At 39.7% G+C, this 19,907-nt stretch overlaps 1 protein-coding gene across 2 annotated transcripts in view; it reads left to right on the top strand.

The window, feature by feature from the left end:
- The window catches only part of BMAL2 (basic helix-loop-helix ARNT like 2), a 32,129-nt gene extending 16,675 nt beyond the window's left edge, over positions 1-15,454 (top strand). Inside the window, exons 6-17 of one of the 2 annotated variants that reach the window (XM_068190727.1) lie at positions 154-233; positions 1,131-1,223; positions 3,114-3,231; positions 4,084-4,227; positions 5,811-6,051; positions 6,977-7,083; positions 7,639-7,789; positions 9,000-9,061; positions 9,844-9,952; positions 10,410-10,497; positions 11,797-11,905; positions 12,916-15,454. In XM_068190727.1, coding sequence (XP_068046828.1) covers positions 154-233; positions 1,131-1,223; positions 3,114-3,231; positions 4,084-4,227; positions 5,811-6,051; positions 6,977-7,083; positions 7,639-7,789; positions 9,000-9,061; positions 9,844-9,952; positions 10,410-10,497; positions 11,797-11,905; positions 12,916-13,052 — 1,439 coding nt within the window. In that variant the 3' untranslated portion in view covers positions 13,053-15,454. The other variant, XM_068190726.1, reaches the window with a different exon arrangement.
- The last annotated feature ends 4,453 nt before the right edge of the window (positions 15,455-19,907 follow it).

The following is a 19,907-nucleotide window of genomic DNA, read 5'->3' as shown; positions in this document are numbered from 1 at the left end:
TTCTTAAAATTTCTAGAACCTTGAATTACTTTTTTAATTCAGCTGTTGGGGTCATAGAGAAAAATTCTGAAAGACATAACAAGTATAGCTCCACTAAAAGTGAATTTAAAATGTAACTTTTGGCATGATCTCTGTGAATAATCCATTTTCCAGGTTCCAGTAGCTCCTACTCAGAAGTCCGGTATAAACCTTCATTTTTGAAGGATGATGAACTGCGACAGTTGATCCTTAGGGTAAGTGGAAGGAAACTCTCAGGTAAATCATGTCCTTGTTAAAGCTTGAGTTTATAGTTGGACAGTGCTTTTTCTCCCATCTTTTCCTTCAGGCAAGTGTTTTGTTGTACTGATTTCTAAACTCTGTGCACTACCCAGGCTTACATGAAGGTGTGCAGAGATGGTTTGGGAGCACAGCAGGCAGCAGCCCTGGAAGGGCCAATAATCTGTGTACAGTCTGCCTGTTTAATACATCCATTATTAAAATCTTCATGCAACTGCAGAGAATGCTGCCAATTATGCAGGAACATTCTCACAGTTGTTGGCTGTCCTTCATGTACATTTTTAAAGATGTACTTTGAAAATGGTGTAGAAAATACCTGGAATAAAATCTTCCCTCTTGTTTGCACACTTCATCATAAACCCACACACCTCATTCACAGCTAGGTTTGTGGTTTTTTCCTTTGCTGCAATAATGCTTTGCCAAGATCTGTGAATGGCTCCCAAAAGAAGCTGTTTTGTAGCTAGACTTTTGCCAAAGATGTGAGTGTTTAAGAAACTTTAGCTGTGGTTGAAGGCCTCATTTGGTCCTTGCAATTTTAATTGCTTTTTTAAAATAGAATCACAGAACGGCCTGAGTTGGAAGGGGCCTTAAAGTTTATCTCATTCCACCCCCTGCCATGGGCAGGGACACCTTCCACTATCCCAGGTTGCTCAGAGCCCCATCCAACCTGGCCTTGGACACTTCCAGGGATGGGGCAGCCTCTGTCAGTGTGAAGCCATTTCCTCTTGTCCCTCACCAGCTTTCTTGTATTTAATTTTAAAAGTCAGGTTTAAAAGTGTGCTTCCTTGTAGTTGTTAATATTTATTGTTTATTTTAATTGTATGTTTTTAAAGGCAGTATCTTTATATTTTCAGGCTGCAGATGGATTCCTGTTTGTGGTTGGATGCAACAGAGGAAAAATTCTGTTTGTCTCTGAATCAGTTTGCAAAATACTTAATTATGATCAGGTGGTTACAGTTGTTTCTTGCTTGCTTTTACCTTGCATTTTCTTAGGAATTTTAAAACTTTTATATTTTATTCTATATTGCATCAAACCAATCCTTGTGTATAATTTCTTGGAATTTCTTTGATTTAACCTTACTTGGAGTAAAGCTGAATATCCTGTAAGAAAATATGTGCAAGAACATCAGTGTTCCCAACCTGGAGGAACAGCACCAGATTTCAGCTGATCATCCTTAAGAAAACTGCCAGTCTGAGAGGAAGGGATAATTTGAAGATGTCCTAATTTCTGTGTGCAAGAGATTTTCTCTCACATGGTGCAGTGATTTTGGTTTTTTTTTTTTTAGGCCAAGGAAAATGGGTAGTTCAGCAGTGGAAGTTAATGAAAGCTTTCCTTGGTGATGCCTTTATGCTCGGATGCACCACGTAACACATGATGCACAAAAACTGTCCGAGTGTGTACCCTTAACCTTAAAGAGTCTGAATGGGAGCCAGCTTAGCCTGTAGAACAAGGGAAATTGGAAAAATAGAAATACCTTCCATTAGTTGGTGTTTAACACGATGGGCAATTACCACAAATAATCAAGGCATGATAATTTGTTCTTGTATCAATGACTTCTGTTTCACAAACAGAGGCTAAAAGAGTTAGTGCTGCCATCTGTCTACTTTTGTAACTTTGAAACCATTTGTGCTATCTTTGTTTTCTTTATAAATGTACAGATAACCAATCTGGACTCTTTCATAGATTTATTTTTATCTTTCTTTTTTTTTAAAGTGCAAAACTATATGTTTTTAATGAAAGTAAAATGAATCATCCTAGGGGAATAAGCATAAAGCAGAGTTTGGTTTTTTTTAACTTCTACACTGATTTTGTTCAAGAACTAAGTGCCTTTCTGGAGTCACTCATGTTAGACATTCCTACTTCCAGACCTTTAAGATCTCCTCTATTCCAGATAAGGAGATTCAGAGGACATGACTGCCTTTAATAATACCCATGGTTTGGGAGTTGTTCTAGGTTCCAAATCCCATGCTGCAGCTTTATCTGTTTTGTTACATCTGTATACTTTGGCAAGGCTGCTGTTAGGCTGTCTCAGCAGCACTCAGCATTTTCCCATTGCATTAGGATTAAATGGGGACTGGGAAAAGGCAGGAGACTGGGTGTTCATCCTGAGTTTGAGTCTAGAGTAGATCTTGTCAACACAGCTCCTTTCTATCCTTTGATTTGGTTGCTGTGCTGAAGATAATCAGTGGAAAACCCAAACCAGCCCACTTCTGTGAGAATTCCTTCCTGTTTCAAAAGAAAGTGGTGCAGCAGGTCAGTTACTTGGGATGAACAGAGTGAGCAGGTAGAAGGCATCCCAGCTGGAGACATCCCCATAAATATCCTCTGCTAAGGAGTGCTGTGGTCAGCTGAGCCCTGCTTCCAGCCTGCTCCTGGCACAGTGGTGCCAGTTGTCCAACCAAATTAGAGCTCAAAGTCATTAGATAGTTGAATATTTCATCCTCCTTCCTATTTCTTCCCTCCTTCCCCAATAGTCCAAGAATGGAATTACTTTGTGTATAACCTTCTTTGGCTAGGAACGGGAATTGCATTATTTACATAAATAAAGCATTTGGTTGTACAGAACTTGTTTAATCTCCAACTAAATCTGCTGTTTTTCAAAGGGAAGTAACAAACTATGTTTTTACTACCCTTTTAAATGAAAATTATATTAAACAATGACAAATGAAATGTAAAACAAAATATTGATATTTGAAGTAGCTGTGGTGTTGACTATTTTTTTTAGTTGTGTAGACAGTTGTTTTCCTGAGATAAGTAATGTATGGGGTCCTGTTCCAAAATGGTGTGGTTCTCATCTCTTTTGTGTTTTGTTGGTTTTTTTGGGTTTTTTTAATAGGCCAGTTTAATTGGACAAAGTTTATTTGATTACTTACATCCAAAAGATGTTGCAAAAGTTAAGGAGCAACTTTCTTCATCAGACGTCTCACCTAGGGAGAAGCTCGTAGATGGCAAAAGTAAGTCAGAGCCAGACGTGCTCAGATTTTTTCAAGAGATGTTAATAAATCTAATTATTAGTCAGGGTGTGTTCAGGTGTTTGTATGGATGCGTGGATGAACAGACATGAGGTATTTCTATGAAACAAGCATTTGAATGCATATCTGCTGCTTAAAATGCATTTAGAGTTGAAAAGCTAGCCCAGAAGAGACTTGATTTTAGATCATAAGAGTTACTGAAATTCTGTTAAATTACTGAAATCACTGTTAAGCATTTACCAAGATGTAGTCTGACATTCTTCCTACCAGCATACTACTTTTTTTTCTTGTATTTGCTAGGTCTTGTCAATACAAAAGACCTGATGTAGTCGAACATGGGATAAAATACTTCAATATCAAGAATCACTGTCTTCTCTGAAAATGCTAAGTGTCAATCCCAATGTAACCAAACCTTCTTTAGTTTACAGTTGTTTCTAATAAGGAAAGCATTGTGTACTGTGCAGCTAATGCCTGTTTGCGTACTATGCAGCTAATGCCTATTTTATAGCTGGCTTTTACAAGCATCTTTGCAGTTCTTCCTTGTACCAAATACAAGATGAAAGTTTATAAAGCAGCTGTAGTAATATTCTAGTAAGAATATCAAGAAGGCTTTAAAAATAGTTTAGTAGTTCTTTCTAATTTTGGAATCTGTGTCAATCATGTTTTCTTTGCCCTGTTTAAACTATTCGACTTTTTAAATTTTAAGTACAAAATTTAGGCTGCTAAACAGTAAGGACAACGTACTGGGAGGTAAATGCAGAAAGCATCTTGTTTTTCTGAAGTTTTATTGCTTGGTTTTGGTTGTTTTTAACTACTTTACTAAATCTTTGTAAGCTGGCTTGCAAGTACACACAGATTTCCAAGCTGGACCAGCTCGGCTGAACTCTGGTGCTCGACGTTCCTTCTTCTGTCGCATAAAGTGTAGCAGGACCACAGTCAAAGAGGAGAAGGAGTGTTTGCCCAACCCAAAGAAGAAAGGTATTCAGAGAGTGGAGATGAAGTGGGGGCTTTGTCTCTTGAAACTCGTTTAAATTCCGAGTCACTAATGACTTCCTGGTTCCTACTGATCTCAGCAAGTAGCTGTAGAACAGTGTAAATGTGAGCCAGGGACACCTTTTGAAAAACAGTCTAATTGTTCTCTTTCTCCTCCTGGTGCCCTCCTGGAAAGAGGGAGGGAGGAACTTGAGGTACAGTGGCTCTATAGGAGCATGTGTTCTGTTGTGGTCAAATTTGAGAAGTTTCAGGGAAATATTTGAAAGAACTGGAGCAGATCAGAAGAATGAAACTAAATAACTTATGTCTTGAAGATTAACTGAGTGAAAAAGCCTGCAAACTCTACTATTTTGAAGGGAAAAAAGCAAGTAAACAAACTTCTTTTTCTGATTTTCTTTTTGTGTTGTGTATATTTAAGAGTATGAATTTTCATTTTTTTCCCCTTTTCATGGTAACGTTAATTTATTGGTGTAATTCCATTCATTTTCCCAGTAATTTTACTTTAGTTCATATTTTGGTATGCCCATAGAGCAGTATAATCTTGTCAAGTTTCCAGGGAAAATTTACATTTCAATTTTAAAATGCATTTTCCAGCTTTTGTTTTAATAACTTAGTATTGATTTTCGCAAAGGTGTGCTGAAATTGTTTGATCCTGAAAAAATCCTCCAAGTTCTGTTTTTCAATGTACCTGTTACTGTTGAGATACACCACAAATTTTAAGAGGCCCGTGATTGTAAGTAAATAGAATTTGATATCCCTTGATGTGTCAGATAACTCAGTGAGATAAGAATTTACCTTCTGTAAGTGTTTCTTGGGAAAGAAGTTTTGAGGGAAGGCACCTGAGCAACTGTGACAAAATCATAGTTGGATAACTCAGTTTCTCATTTTGCAGAGTTGATCTGTGTTTTTTTCTAATAGAGAGGAAAATCAAAGCTGTGGAAAGCATCCTGTTCAGCATAGAGATGTCAAGAATGCTTTGGCATTTTTTTGGAACGACTACTGTAATGTCAAACCTTGATGCTTATGAGGGTGTTTGCATGAGAGCAAAAAGGGATGAATGACAGTGTGTGCTGGAATTTAGGATATTTCAAATATTTGTATTCCCATAAAATATCAGAAACCTGAGATAAATAGAAAATAAGCTGATTCTTTTAACAACTGCAGTGAGCATATGTTCAGATCACTGTGCTCACCAAAGGTAAATTGATTTGGAAGCTACAGAGGGCCTCAGGTTAATTTTAATTCACAATCCATTTAAAACCATGTCAAACCAGAGTGATCTGTGGTTTATCGCTTTGTTTTCTGTCTAACTTGTGTTTGAACTGCCAACACCCATAATTCATCTTCCTAAATCTTACATAGGGTTACAAGCTCTCTCTGCAGGTAAGCCCAAACTGAATAGAACAAAATTAGTTGAAAAATACTCTGTAAAATAATATGTAGCTTTGTACAGTTAGCGTAGGTAAGCATGAAATATAGTTGCTGGTCTCACAGCCAACAGAATAAAATAAGTAGTTTGGTTTACTCTTTGGACAATAACTGCTTCTTATTTAATTTCTTTCTATTAGATCACAGAAAATACTGCACCATTCACTGTACTGGGTATTTGAAGAACTGGCCTCCTAATGAGGTGGGAGTAGAAGAGGAAAATGATGTAGAAAAAGACAGTAGTAACTTTAACTGTCTTGTTGCAATTGGGAGGTTACACCCTTACATTGTTCCACAAAAGAGTGGAGAGATAAAAGTCAAAGCAACAGAATTTGTTACACGATTTGCCATGGATGGAAAATTTGTTTATGTAGATCAGCGGTAAGCATTTTGTTCTTTAATGAAGAGAAATGACACAACTGCTTCCATTTTCTGATCCTCTGTCAAAACTGTAATTTCTCCAGCAGGGTAGAAGTTCTAATTAGAATTCTCGATTTTTGAGAATTTTTTGAGAATTCTCAAAAATTCCAATTTTTGGAATGTTTTTCTGCTCTACACAAGAAGCAGTTAATTCTTAAACTATGTGTACTTGGGCTATTTGTCAAATAATACATAACGGATAGAAGTGTATTGTCCTATAGAAAATGAACTCATTTATTCATAAAGAAAAATCTCAAGTTAGAGCTTCATAGCTCTGCACGTGACTGAAGTAATAAACATTTAACCAAAAGTTATTACTTCTGAGAGTCTTGCCATTTGTAACAAATACATTCTATCTAAATGAGATACCAAATTATTTTATTAGAAGTGAGAACTAAGTTCCCATTTTCTGTACTCTCTGAACTAGACTTTTATTTGTTGTAGAGACCTAGTTACCACTTTGCATTTGAAATTTCATTGTCACTGGAAATGTTACTCCTTTCAGTCTTCTTTTCTTTCTACTAAAAGTGACAGTTTGAAACTAATCCCTTTGAGTGGAAGAGCAAAATTCAACTGCTGAGTTTTTAATTGACTCTTATGTGTGACCAGTACTGTGACTGGCAAAGGGAAGCCACTAAACAGAAGTATTTTGTGTGTACATGTGGTTTGCATGTTTAAGCATTTTCTTTACCTTCGAATTCATTGCAAAGGGATCATTTGCTATGAAAAATAAATAAACTGCTGTTTTAGAGCTGTACTAATGCTATATTTTTTCCCCAAACATGAACACAGGCATCTGTTTGTTTAAATATTAATGTTCTGCTTTATCTGATACTGAAGAAAACAGCTTTGAGTCTGCTGTAGTTCACTTTTATATTTCTAACAGCGCAACAGCAATTTTAGGGTATCTGCCACAAGAGCTTCTAGGAACTTCTTGTTATGAGTACTGCCATCAAGATGATCACAATCACCTAGCTGAAAAACACAAAGAAGGTACAAAATAATTGGTCCTCCCATAGTACTTATAGCTGCGTGTAACTGCAAGTGAAAACACTGCAAACCCAAACTACCCAACCTCAGCACTGCCCTTTGTGATGTTTGTGTTAAGACAAGCCTGTGTAAGGCTTGTAATAAAGGTAGGGAGAAACTTGTGTTGTTTTGGCTCCTGGTGCAGGGCCTTAACTGTGGGGAAATAATGTCAGCACATCTGTCAAACCCTCTGCTTCCATTCTTTGTAAGGAAAAGGAGGAATCCTGAAAACGGGTGTCTGATAACATAATTAAAGACACAAGTTAAAGCTCACCAAGTCATGAGTCTCCTAGTGTTTTACAGGAGTTTAGTATTTGCTTTTTAATGTAAGATTTATGACCCTGCTGAAACTATATCATTTGATTTTAGAACAGGTCCCAGTTTGTTCTGGCATGTTTATTCTATGTCTGGTGAACAGAAACATTTTAGTTTTATGATGCTATAAAATAGATTTATTACTTCTAACTTTACCTCTCTAAACCTAAATATGATGATTATAACTTTACTTTTCTTATCTAGTGTTGCAGAATAAAGAAAAAGTATTTACAAATTCCTACAAATTTAGAGCAAAAGATGGGACTTTCGTTACTTTAAAGAGTCAGTGGTTTAGTTTCATGAATCCTTGGACCAAAGAGCTGGAGTACATTGTATCAAACAACACTGTGGTATTGTAAGTAATTTATATGACTCTCCATTTCTTTTTTGTCATAATTACAGCAATAAAATAACCTGCTTAGAAAGCAGAACAAGACTAGAAAACATCAGCCTTGCACAAAAAGGGGCTGAAAAACCTGGACAAAGATCTTTTTGGCATTTACTAGCTATTTTTGTTTCAGTCCTAAGTTGTGGATTTGACTCTGAAAACTATGCTGTTTCCCAGTAGGAAAAATGAGGTGAAAGAGTTTCTTGTTATAGAAAGAAGGGGAAGGATCTTTAAGAAAAGTAGATTTGAATAGATGGAACTGTCAAGTTAATGCTGCTTTTCCTTCTGGTCCTTACAACCCTCTGTGTGTCAGTTGACCCAATTCCAAGTGCTGCCCTACCCCCAGGTGTCAGAAGGTGGAGAAGCACAATTGATAGATGGTGGAAATGCAAGGCAGGACAGAAAGATCCTCTCCAAATTGATAGCAAGGGTGGAGCCTGAGTAAATGCGTGTGTTTAATTATTTTTATCTGTAGTTCTTTTTCATTCTCTGCACCTTGCAATGGAGCTGTAAATGGGATTGTTCCAGCTGCTGAGGATCTTTGCCAATGATTGGGGTTTTGAGTGGGAACAGAGGGGATTTTATTTCCATTAAACGAAGTTGTTATGGGGGCCTTTTGCCCATTCTGTATCTGGTTCATGCCTTAAGTCAACGTCACCCACCTCTTTTGCCCATGTCCTTATTCCCCAAGAAAAAAGAGAAGAGCAGTTCAGACAGTCTGTGCTGGCCAGTAGCCCAGGGACACTTTTTTGCCTGCCCTGGAAATGTGGGCATTTGCAGCTGTCTGCAGGAGGGAGGGAGGGCAGCAGCTGCTGACACGAGGCAGCCACTGACCTGTCCTTGTTCCTGGTTACCTGATTTCCCTCCTAACACTAAAAATAACAGTCCTATTCCCTTGTCATGGAACACAGACAATCCTACTGCCTTTCTTTTTCACTTGGAGAGTAAGTGGAAATTAGTATTTCACCCACTGCTCAGAAACATTACAAAGAATTGAACATGGAAATATGTGAGGAATATCTTATGTTTCCCTAGTTTGAGGGTGTTAGCTTTGGTTCTGTGTAAAGTCTTACTGAAATTAAGCATAAATATGTGCTGGATTTTGCTCTTGGAAAAAAAAACCCATGCTGACTTTTTGTGGTTTGTTTGGGATTTTTTTCATTTCTTTAAATCTTAGAGGTCATAAGGAATCGACTGAAGAAGAAGTCCTCTACAGTTCCCAGCCTGCAGAAGGCAAGTGTCACTTCTTACAGTTATCACAGCTCCTGATCAGTCAGTTTAAATTTATCCAGTCCAGGGTTTTTTTTTATTCTAGGTTGTGTGCAAAGAAGGATTAATTTTTTTTAAGTTACTTCTTTTTCATTGTCTAGTTACTTACAGAGTCCTAATTGATATAATTCACAGAACTCTAAAAAGAAGTGCATATAAGCTACTTGTAATTTCCAGCAGCTTCTCTTAGAGCTGGGGATTTGGTTAGTAGGATATTGCACTTCTGTCACAGACCTTTCATATTTTGCCCAGTTTTCTGAACAGATGCAACTGTGCTGAGTTTATCTATAAAATACAGGGCAATACTGATACAGAACATATTTTGTTATTATTTTTCTGCTATGCAAAGTTTCTGCTTTCTGCATGCTGTTCTACCATCTTGCTGTCAAGGCTTTATATTTGATTTCAAAATGTTCTTTCAGTAACTCATTTCAGTTGGTGAGAAATCCAAGGGTTTTTTTAAACTCATGTTCTTTGCAATGTCTGTGAGAGACACTGGAGGCGGCAATGATTAAATATATTTCACTACTGGAGAACAACAATTTTCACAAACAGATTATTCACTTTATATTGCAACATTCTCTGCCATGAATCAGTATTTAAAGGAATATAATTTCTGAATATATATATTAAAATATATACTTGTATATGTATATCTAGAACAAAAGCTGCTTTAAAATGAATCATTGCTCTGCAATGAAAGTGCTCTGGTTTAAGGTTTTGTTTGGGCTTTGTTTTTTTTTTATCTACAGATGCTGTAAAACAGTCTTTAGTAAGTGTACCTGGAATGTCCTCTGGAACAGTTCTTGGTGCTGGAAGTATAGGAACCGAAATTGCAAATGAAATATTAGAATTACAAAGGTAATAAATGCATAACAGCTTCATTAGGCTTTTCAGTAAAGATAGGCATGAGGGATATATGATTATTTGAGGGTTGCTCCAGTTTCACTTTTATTGTATGGTATGTGTAACATTTTTTAGGTTGAGCAATAGCATTATGAGATACCATTATAATTATGTCAGTCTCACGCCTGGCAGAGCACATCACTGTGCTGGTGATTCAACAGAGGAAGAAAACTGTGCTCAAGGAATAGAATTGTGACCCATGGCCTTTTCTGATCTCTTCTTTGTTTTCTGCTACCAAAACTTGGAGCAGGATAATTTAGAATCTCCAAGAGAATTTAAGATATTATTGTTTCCAATTATCAGACTCATGCTTTGTCACTGGGGAGGTCTGGTGGGTTCTGCACCACACAGTCTGTTTTTCAGTGTTGGATTAATGTGACCTGGTAAATCAACTAAACACATGCAATTTTAGGTTGCATTCTTCACCTTCTGGAGAGTTAAGTCCATCACATCTCCTCAGAAAGTCACCTTCTCCAGCTTTAACTATAAACTGCAGTGATGTGAGTACACCCCTGCCTGTAAAAAATCCAAAATGAAAAGATTAATGTCAGCTCAAAACCTGTGTTTGAGCCAGATTGCCCTGATCTGGTTTTCTGAGAGAATGTGTACTTGTAATCTTATTTGGTTTTGAAGAGACTTTTTAAAAAATCTGTGCTGTTTTGAAATGTTTAAAATTGTGACTTTGAAGGTACTTCATTACTCTTCTAAAAATGGGTAGTTACGCTAATCCAGTGGTGCTTGTAAATCTACTAGTGCTTGTAACACCACAAACTATAACTAACATTGTTAGTTGTATAAATAACATAGTTATTGCCCATATGGAATAATTAACATATCTTCTTACCTACATATGTTGTGTGTTTTGTACTGGACACAGCATGAACAAACTTCTCCAACAGCTCTTTGAAATGCAAATTTCTTTCCTCTTAAAAACAGTTTATCTTTCCACTGCAATTCTCATTTCCTATGAAAAAACCCCACTATTCTGGCCTAGGAGCTGCTGTGACTGCCCCCTTTTTTTTATGATCTGTTCACCCCTGTGTTACCATAGATCTTTCTCCTAAAAAGTTGTTTGACTTACTTATGCTGAACTCTCTAAATCATGTAATGTCTCATCATAAGGACAATTTAATCATATTCACTGAGGATTTTTCTTGATTCTCGGCTTTGGTATCCCATTTGTTCCTAAAATACTTTTGGAAAGCATTTCACCTTTATTAATTTCCTGGTAGAATATACACAAGTCAGGCAATCCTAGGAATCTCTCCTGCTAAATTACATGTATGTGTTAAAACAAATATCAGGAAAAAAATTATCTTTTTTTGGGGTTGGCATGACTTCCATCTCTATTGCTAAGATGAATACAGTTTAATGCATATAGAATCTAGGAGGTATGAGGGCTTTTTTAATCTCTTAACTGGGATGTTTTGACAGTGACAAACATCAGGTCACTGGGAATTTGTAGTTTTTGGTAGTAGATGTGGAAAGTGCAAACCAGTACATTTGGTGCTGGATTTATTTACTGAACACTGAGTTAGACCCTCAAGCAGTGCCATCACTGTGAAGTAGCTTTGACAGCTGTGTAAGTCACAACTATCATTTAAGCCAGGTCCAGTGCTATATGAACTTCTGAAGTGTTTGTTTCTAAATGCAAAATATCTACCTGATGAGGTATCTTTTTCACTTTCTCTATTCAGTTCTTAATAATTTGACAACCATCTATGATGTTTCTGTAATGTAATATTTGGGACTAAATTTAGGATCTAATTCTGTCCTTTCTACCAATTCTGCTCTTTCAGGTGCCAAATAAAGAGTTGATTCAGTTATGTCCTTCAGAAACAGAAGCTCTGGAGAATTCAGAACAAACCCAGGGTGCTATTCCATTTCCCAGTAATGAACCTCTCCTCAGTAAGATTTATTTCTCTTGGGGATATTCTGGGGGTTGCAGGGGCTGACATTTCTGATCACTGGTGTCATTTCTGAGCGCACCACTTCACAACCATGTATAAACTGTAAAGAGCTTTGGCTGGCTGGCTGAAGATGAGACCACTCTGAAAACAGATGTGTTACTGCTGCAAGGCAAACAGCAAAATTTGATCAGTGAGGCAATCTCATGACAAAAGACAACATCTATAACTAAAGTTTACCATTGCATTCTTACACTTTTCATGGCACTTTACTGTTCTCTCTCCAGGACAGAGATAGAGATGGGGAGGGAAACGTATTTCAATGCAATGTCAGAGAACTTACTGGAATTTGTGAATTACTGTCCTTTAGCACTTTACCTCTTTCTAAGCTGCAAGTTGGGAGTAGTTGATACAAGGATTGCTCCAAATGTTTCAGAAGGATTTTTTTTTTATCTTTCCCTTGTTAAGTTTGTCTGGATACAGGATTCTCTGGCCCTGGAAGAGGAAAATGCCACTGCATTATGTTTGACATAAAAGGCAAAATGCTGTAAAAGCCATGTTTATGCTGATCCTGTATTTCAGTGCTTAGAAACTTTTCCATCTTCGTCTTCTCCATCATTTGCCAGGGTTTTATTTGTTTATTTATAACCTACAGCTTTCTTCTGGTTGATCTATAAGCCTTCTCAGAGAAGTTTAAAAACCCAAACCCTGACAACCCCAAACCAACCAACCAAAAAAGAAAAACACCGAAAAAGGAACACAAAGGAGAAAAAGCTAATTCTTTAATAAGTGTTTGGGAAAAAATAATTAAAAGCACCCCCAACAACACAGAACAAGGAGTTTTAAACTAAAAGGGAGTCAAGTTAGGGGTTTTTTAACATAGAAATATTTGCCTTGACTTCATAGGCAGGTTCTGCTTCAAGCCAGTTCTGTTTTGCAAGTTACCATGTTCTCCATGCTTCACAGTGTTCATATGCCTGCTTCAAGCTCCCTGTTTTAATCACTGTGTAGGTGGCAATTCTCAGCTGGACTTCGATGCCATCTGCGAGAACGATGACACTGCCATGACAGCTCTGATGAATTACCTGGAGGCTGATGGAGGCCTGGGAGACCCAGCTGACCTCAGTGATATCCACTGGGCTCTCTAGAGCTGCTTCTGGGAGTAAGGAATGTCAGAAACCCCTCATGCACAACAACCCTACATCCTCAGTACTGTATTAGAGTTTTCTAATGGTTCCTTTGAATTCAGACTTGCTGTCTCTAAGTTTTTAGAGACTGGAGCCTTGTTCACAGAGAGACATCATCTGCTGCACCTACGGACAAATGCAATATTTTTTTCATGATGAGGAAACCTTGAAATTTTAATATTGAACCATCTGTAACTGGAATGCTTAGAACACATTAGTATATTTTTGCTAAGAAGCTTTAACCAAAAGGTACTGTACAATGTACAGGATTACTTTTTCTTAGTTTTAATACTTCAAACTTTTATTTATTGTTTTTGTTTCAAGTTGCAGAATATTTGTTATCCATGTTACTTTCTGTAGAATCTACTGTACTTACATGGTTTGAGAATATTTGTAACTATTACATTTAACTGAAATAACTATTTGCACACACTACAGTTGTAAAATAAGGTATTGTAATTCTCAAATGATGCAGTTTGTGATTCCTTGCACTTCTCAGCAGTGCAGTTTTTGCAGTCAAAGGTGAAAATGAAGCCTACAGTTCTGGGAGCAAGGATTGGGGTTGATCACCCTAATAAACAGAAGCGAATGTTTTGAGAAAAACACTCATTTTCCCAGTGCACAAACATGAGAAGGGTATAAGAAAAGAGCAACAAACTCTTAATTACTGTTTTGTATTATTTGTAATGTATTATTAGAGAGGTGGTGCATAGAACCAGAGAAAAATAATGCTCTATTTGTAATAAAGCACTTTGGTTTTGTCCCAGGTTCTTTACTAACTAAGAGAAGTGGGAATGGATAGTCTTGGTTCCAGAGTGAAGCTTGCACTGTCTGCTGGTTGAAAATGTTAAAATTCTAGAGCATCTTTTATGTTTTTGGAGAGATTGGGAGAATTTTCTACTGCTTGAGTGTGTGACTTTTTAAAATCTCTCTGTACTATAGCTTTGTAAGTAAATGCTATGCAGGATGATCTTTTGGGAACAGCTTTTGGATTGTATCCATTACAGCAAATGACTCAAGAACATGGCACTTTAGAGGTTGCATTAGAACAACATAGCACTAATATAGCAAGAGGATCTTTTTATCTCTGGTATTGAAGGTTTAAACAAATTTTTGCATCGATTATATATCATAAAAATACAGATTTTTTTCATGTTTTCTTCATGTTTAGTTTTTTTTTTTTTTTTTTTAATTCAGGTAGTGAAAGGAAAGCATTTGAAGATATCTGATACACGTGCATCTTTTTAATACAGACATTTAAATGTAGGTACAACCCTAACCTCTCTCACTCCAGGTGAGGATGGCAGCCTGGGCTGGTGTTTTTAGGAAGGCTGGAGTTGGGAACAGATGGATGTGGCTGTCACTAGATGTCATCCTTGTGCTGCTGGGGAGCCACCCTGTCCTCATGGGGACACAGTCTGGACATGAAGTGGCTTCCTCTGTTTGACAGAGCATATTATAGATAATATGACTCCTTTGGCAAACGATGCATTTTTGGTGGTGGTGATTTGCTAGAATGGCTTCTTGGATTGATTTTTTTTCTTTTTTATAACTCTATAGACTTTTTTTTTTTTTTTTGCATTTAATTTGGATGTCATTTCCTGCATTCAGATCTTTTTTTTTTACATACATGGGGCCAAAATCATCAATTCTCTTGCTTTATTAGAATAAACTTTTCTGCTTTTTCTGAATTTTGGGCTATATCATGGAACAAAGTGGAAGAAATAAACAGGCACTTTCTAAGAACTGTTAGAAGTCTATTTGTGTAAATGAAATTTGAGATTCTGCCATTGTAAAATGCATTTTCTCTTTTCTATTCTAGAAGTAAATTCTAAATAAACCAGCAAATACTGTAGCTCATAGATAAATGACTACATAAATAACTTAAAATTATACAGACTTTATTAGAACAGGTTTTTTAACTGGATTAGTTTGGAAACGTGGCAGCTGTTGTTACTGCAGGAGCAAATTAATTCTTTCACAAGATTTGTAGAAGTGTTTAGACTCAAACCACTATTTTTGGATTCTTGGCTATCCCTGAAAATAAAACCAGAAATGTAACTGATTCTTTTGCAGTTGATGACAAATATTGTGACTTTCAATTCATTTATTAGATTCTCCCTTTACTATTTGTAATTTTTTTTTCTGGCTTAAAGCAGCCTTTTCAAGAAAAAGTGTCACTTGTAAATATTTCTGGTGAAATTAATAGATATTTTTTAATACAATTGAGATAGTATGTGCTTATCTTTGTATAACAACACAATTCTAGTAAGATACTGACAGTTTGTTCCTGGCATGGTGCAGGTAGTGGTAGGATGTGGTTAAACTAGGTCAATAAATACTATTTTGATGCCCTGCTGTTAGTCTGCTGGCAATTCTGTCTAATAGTGAACTGAAATATAAAGTACTTGTTCTTTCAGATCCCAGGCTTCTTCCTCAAAACATAAACAGGAATGTGGAACTCCTGTGGATTTTGGTAGCTCAGTGTGATGCTCCCCAGGCAGGGAGAACCTGTAATCCAAGCTAATGTGCAATTTTGGGGATTCAAACAGAGCTTCAGAACACCCTTGTGCTTTCCAGGAATGAACTCTGAAGGTGTTTACACATTAACCCTGAACTTTTCCATTTCCTGCTGCAAGCACAAGGCCTGTGAAGAGCAGCTGAGGGAGCTGGGAATGCTCAGCCTGGAGAAATGGTGGCTCAGGGGAGACCTCAGCACTCTACAGCTCCCTGACTGGAGGTAGGTGGGGGTCAGGCTCTGCTCCCAAGGGACAGGATGAGAGGAACTGGCCTCAAGTTGTACCAGGGGAGGTTTAGATTGGATATTGGGGCAAAGAAGGGGTTATTAAGCATTGGCAGATGCTGCCCAGGGCAGTGGAGAAATCATCATTCCTGGAGGTGTTTAAAAGATGTGCAGGTGTGGCACTGATGGACAGGGGTAGTGGTGGATTTGGTGGTCCTGGGTTATAGCTGGAGTTGATCTGTGAGGTCTTTTTGACCTAAACAGTTGAGTACCTATGAACATTTGTCACTTGATGTTCCGGGGGCAGGGAGGATCCTTTTGGGGTTCCCTTGTAGGGTATGGTCAGGGACAGTGCTGGTGCATGCTACAGCAGAGATTGATTCCAGGTTTCCTTCATGTGGTGCTTTGTAGTTCTGGAATTTGCTGTGGATCTTAACACCTTTTAGAATACTGGAAAATTTGGTTTACTCACAAGCATAAAAGGCTAAAGTCATTTGAGTGACTGCTCACAGAAGGGTTTCTGTTCATGATCCAAAGTGGGACAGAAAAGAGAATACCTCAGCCTGCCTGATCTGTTAAAGGTAAGTTCAGGTATGTGGGCACTGCACATAACTTTTTATTATTCATTTGTTTTCACGACAAAACCACCAGAAACAGTCACAAAATCTTTGGAAATGGTAAAAGGTTTTGTGGGAAAGCTGTGCCTTGGCTGTTGCTGCCACAGTGCTGACCCTGTTGGGGTGGTAACTTTTCTTTCCTGGCACTTGCAGATTCCAAGTGTACAGGACCCAACATCTGTAACGTGTCCTACACCACTCAGGGAATCTTGGCACAATGGAGAGAGAGTCACATAATTGATGGGCTCTTGGGTAACACTGTTAATGGGTAACAGTGAGGTTTGTCAGGGTGCTCCTGGAAGGTGCTGTAAGGTGAGCAGCAGGACCCTGAACTCTACAACAGCTCAGGTAACGCGCAATGCTTTTAAACAAAAAACTGACTTCAAACATTGCTGCTTTCATAAACCTTACAGATAGGGAAGGCACTACCACTGGGCCTTTAATATTTAGCAAAATACTTTCAGATGAGGAATTATTTGAGAGGAATGGTTCCATCCTTAGACTTCATCTTTTCACAATAGAATAAGCAAATTGATTTCTTAATTATGCAATCATAGAATCTCCTGAGTTGGGAGGGACCCATCAGGATCATAGAGTCCCACTCATGGCCCTGCACAGAAACCCAACAATCCCACCTTCTGCCTGAGAGTGTCCTCCAAACACTCCTGGAGCTCTGGCAGCCTTGAGGCTGTGACCATTCCCTGGGCAGCCTGTTCAGTGCTTGACACCCTCTGAGGGAAGAATCTTTTCCTGATATCCAGGCTGACCCTGCCCTGGCCCAGCTCCATTCTCCTGGGTCTTGTCACTGGTCAGCAGAGAGGAAAGATCAGTGCCTGCCCCTCCTTTTCCTTTGCGCTTTGTATACATTTGATTTGCCAGATATTTAAGAATTTTAAGAATTTTTTTTTTTTTACTCTACAAATGCAGTTCCCAGTATCAGATGCTGTTTTCAGTATCATTGAAGAGATGATAAATCCCTTATCAAACACAAAGCCAGGTGAGCTTAGTGTTGTTTCAGCAAGCTACAATCAGCTTCTAAAGCTTTGCTCTGAACAGCTCTGGGCTACCCACACTTCATTCTCCATGGAATTTGTGTTCCAGCCCCTCTGCTGGTCAGGATGCCCATTCTGCTGGGGGCAGCAATGCACACAGACTGACTCCTAGGAAAATCGTTGCAGGAAGAGCTGCTTCTCCTCTTTTGGGCTCCTGCTAGTTTCATTTGCAGATTTCTGTTTGATTTCTGGATTGCTGCTTGTGGAGCTGGAGGAGCCAGCAGAGTTGTTTCTTATCTTCTGTCTCTCTGTTACTCATGACCACTTAGGTCTTTGTGACAGTGCTCCTTTATGAACCCCCAGCTTTCGAGCTTTTAAAATCACAGCAGTTTTCAGGGCTGCCTTCCTTGTGGTTTTTTACAGTAATTTACTGCCTGCTCCTAGATTGTCTTTAAAAAAACCAAAACAGGTTTCTCGAAGTGTAACCTTTCCTGTCCTCCTTTTGATGACAGCAATGATTCAGAGTAATGGGAAGACAGTAGTCTGGAACACCCAGTCTTTTCAAGCAGTTGTGCTATTGCCATGGTATGGATTCCTCCAGCTGAGCCTGATGTGATTCCTGCTCATGTCAGGAGGTTTTCTCTTGCTCACTTTTTACATAAAATATGCAGCATCTTCTGATTGGTAACACTGCTCTTTGTGATTTCCAGATCCACATTGACATCTCTGAGGTTCATGCTGGAGAGGTTTCCTGCAGCTAATTACATTTTCACCCTCACAGGTATGTGAATTTTATGGAAAGCTTCCTTGTCCATTGGAAAAGGAACTGGAGTTTGCTTTTTCTTGATTTTCAGGGGTTAATTACACAACATTCCAGATCAAATACACAAGACTGATCATCTGAAACTGGGCACCCGAAATGGTCCCAAGCGCTGGGGCGGATTGGTCACTTGTTAAACGACCTTCTGCTTTTTGGGGGGTTGAAACCAGAAACTTCAGGACACAGAAACTTTAGACCAGAAACTCTGCAGCAGAGCCAAGACAGGACAGCATCTCTTCCATCAGTTCAGCAGCAGGTTCAGCGTGCAGGGCTTTTCCTCGTGTGTTCAAACTGTGGAAAGAGCCAGGGATGGGACAGCCGAGGTCTGAAGATTGACTGTTTCAGGGGTACAGGTTGGGAGCACTTTGTATTTTCAGCTGCTCTGGATTATGAATCCTTTAGGCACCGAATCTCCCCTGTCCTTTTGGGGGGTAATTTAAACATGAGAAGAAAGGTTCAGGTATGGATTTGACAGCTAGAAATTGTTTGTGCAGCACTTTGTCCCAGGACTGAACAGGGTGTCACACCGAAGCTCAAGGCCAAAACAGTTTGCTCTCTTGGGTATTTAACAACAAGGATACTTCAGGCAGCTGAAAGCCAGGAGGACAGCTTTGACAGCCCAGCTACAATAGCTGGTCAGAAGAGCAAATATTTCCAAGATAATGACTCCCGTGGGGCGGTCCCGGGGCGGGACGGCGGCGGGGGCTGCCCGCAGCCGGCGGAGGCGCGGCCGCCGCGGAGGGTTCTGCGCGGTTCGGCCGCAGGTAAGGGAAGTTCGGGGGACCCGCTCCGAGACCGCTCGGAGCCGACTGCGGCAACTTGGTGTCCCGGCGGGATGAGCCCCGCCGTGCCCTGCCCCGGCGGCTCCTCCTCTGCCGCCGCCATGGCCCGGGGCCCCCGGCAGCGGGGCCGGAGCCGGCCCGGGCCCGGGGACGGGAGCGCCGCGTGTGCCCGGAGCGGGGGGCAGCGGGGGGGCTGCGCCGCCACATCCCGCCAGCCTCTGTCCCCGCTTCGTGTCCCTGTCCCTGTGCCATGTCCCACATCCCGCCAGCCTCTGTCCCCGCTTCGTGTCCCTGTCTCTGTGCCATGTCCCACATCCCGCCAGCCTCTGTCCCCGCTTCGTGTCCCCGTGCCCCGCCACATCCCGCCAGCCTCTGTCCCCGCTTCGTGTCCCTGTGCCATGTCCCACATCCCGCCAGCCTCTGTCCCCGCTTCGTGTCCCTGTGCCATGTCCCACATCCCGCCAGCCTCTGTCTCCGCTTCGTGTCCCTGTGCCCGTGCCATGTCCCAGAGCTTTCAGCACTCCCGACCTTCTGTGCCTTGTTTCTGTGCTGGACCTGACGTAACTTTTCGGGAAGTTTTGGGGAGAGGTTGGCGTTCTCCGGTTTAATCTTTTCGGGCTCTGGTCGGACGCTTCAGGCACTGGTGCTGTGAAACTGCAGTTATGAGTTTTATCTAGAGCTAACAGATGTGGTTTGATTTAAGGCCTGGGGTTCTTACATCCCGTGATTATTTTTTCGAGGTCTGTTTCTGTTGGAGCCGTGGCTTCTAACAGCTGAAGTAGCTGTGCTTGCTCAGGCCGTGGCTGGGCGCAGCTGGAGCTGTAAAAGGTGCTTTGCACCTCCGTGGCTCTTTCTGGGGGGA

The sequence above is a fragment of the Anomalospiza imberbis genome, chromosome 5 (genome assembly GCF_031753505.1).
Source record: "Anomalospiza imberbis isolate Cuckoo-Finch-1a 21T00152 chromosome 5, ASM3175350v1, whole genome shotgun sequence".
Classification (NCBI taxonomy): domain Eukaryota; kingdom Metazoa; phylum Chordata; class Aves; order Passeriformes; family Viduidae; genus Anomalospiza; species Anomalospiza imberbis.
This window is presented reverse-complemented; position numbering and strand designations above follow the sequence as displayed.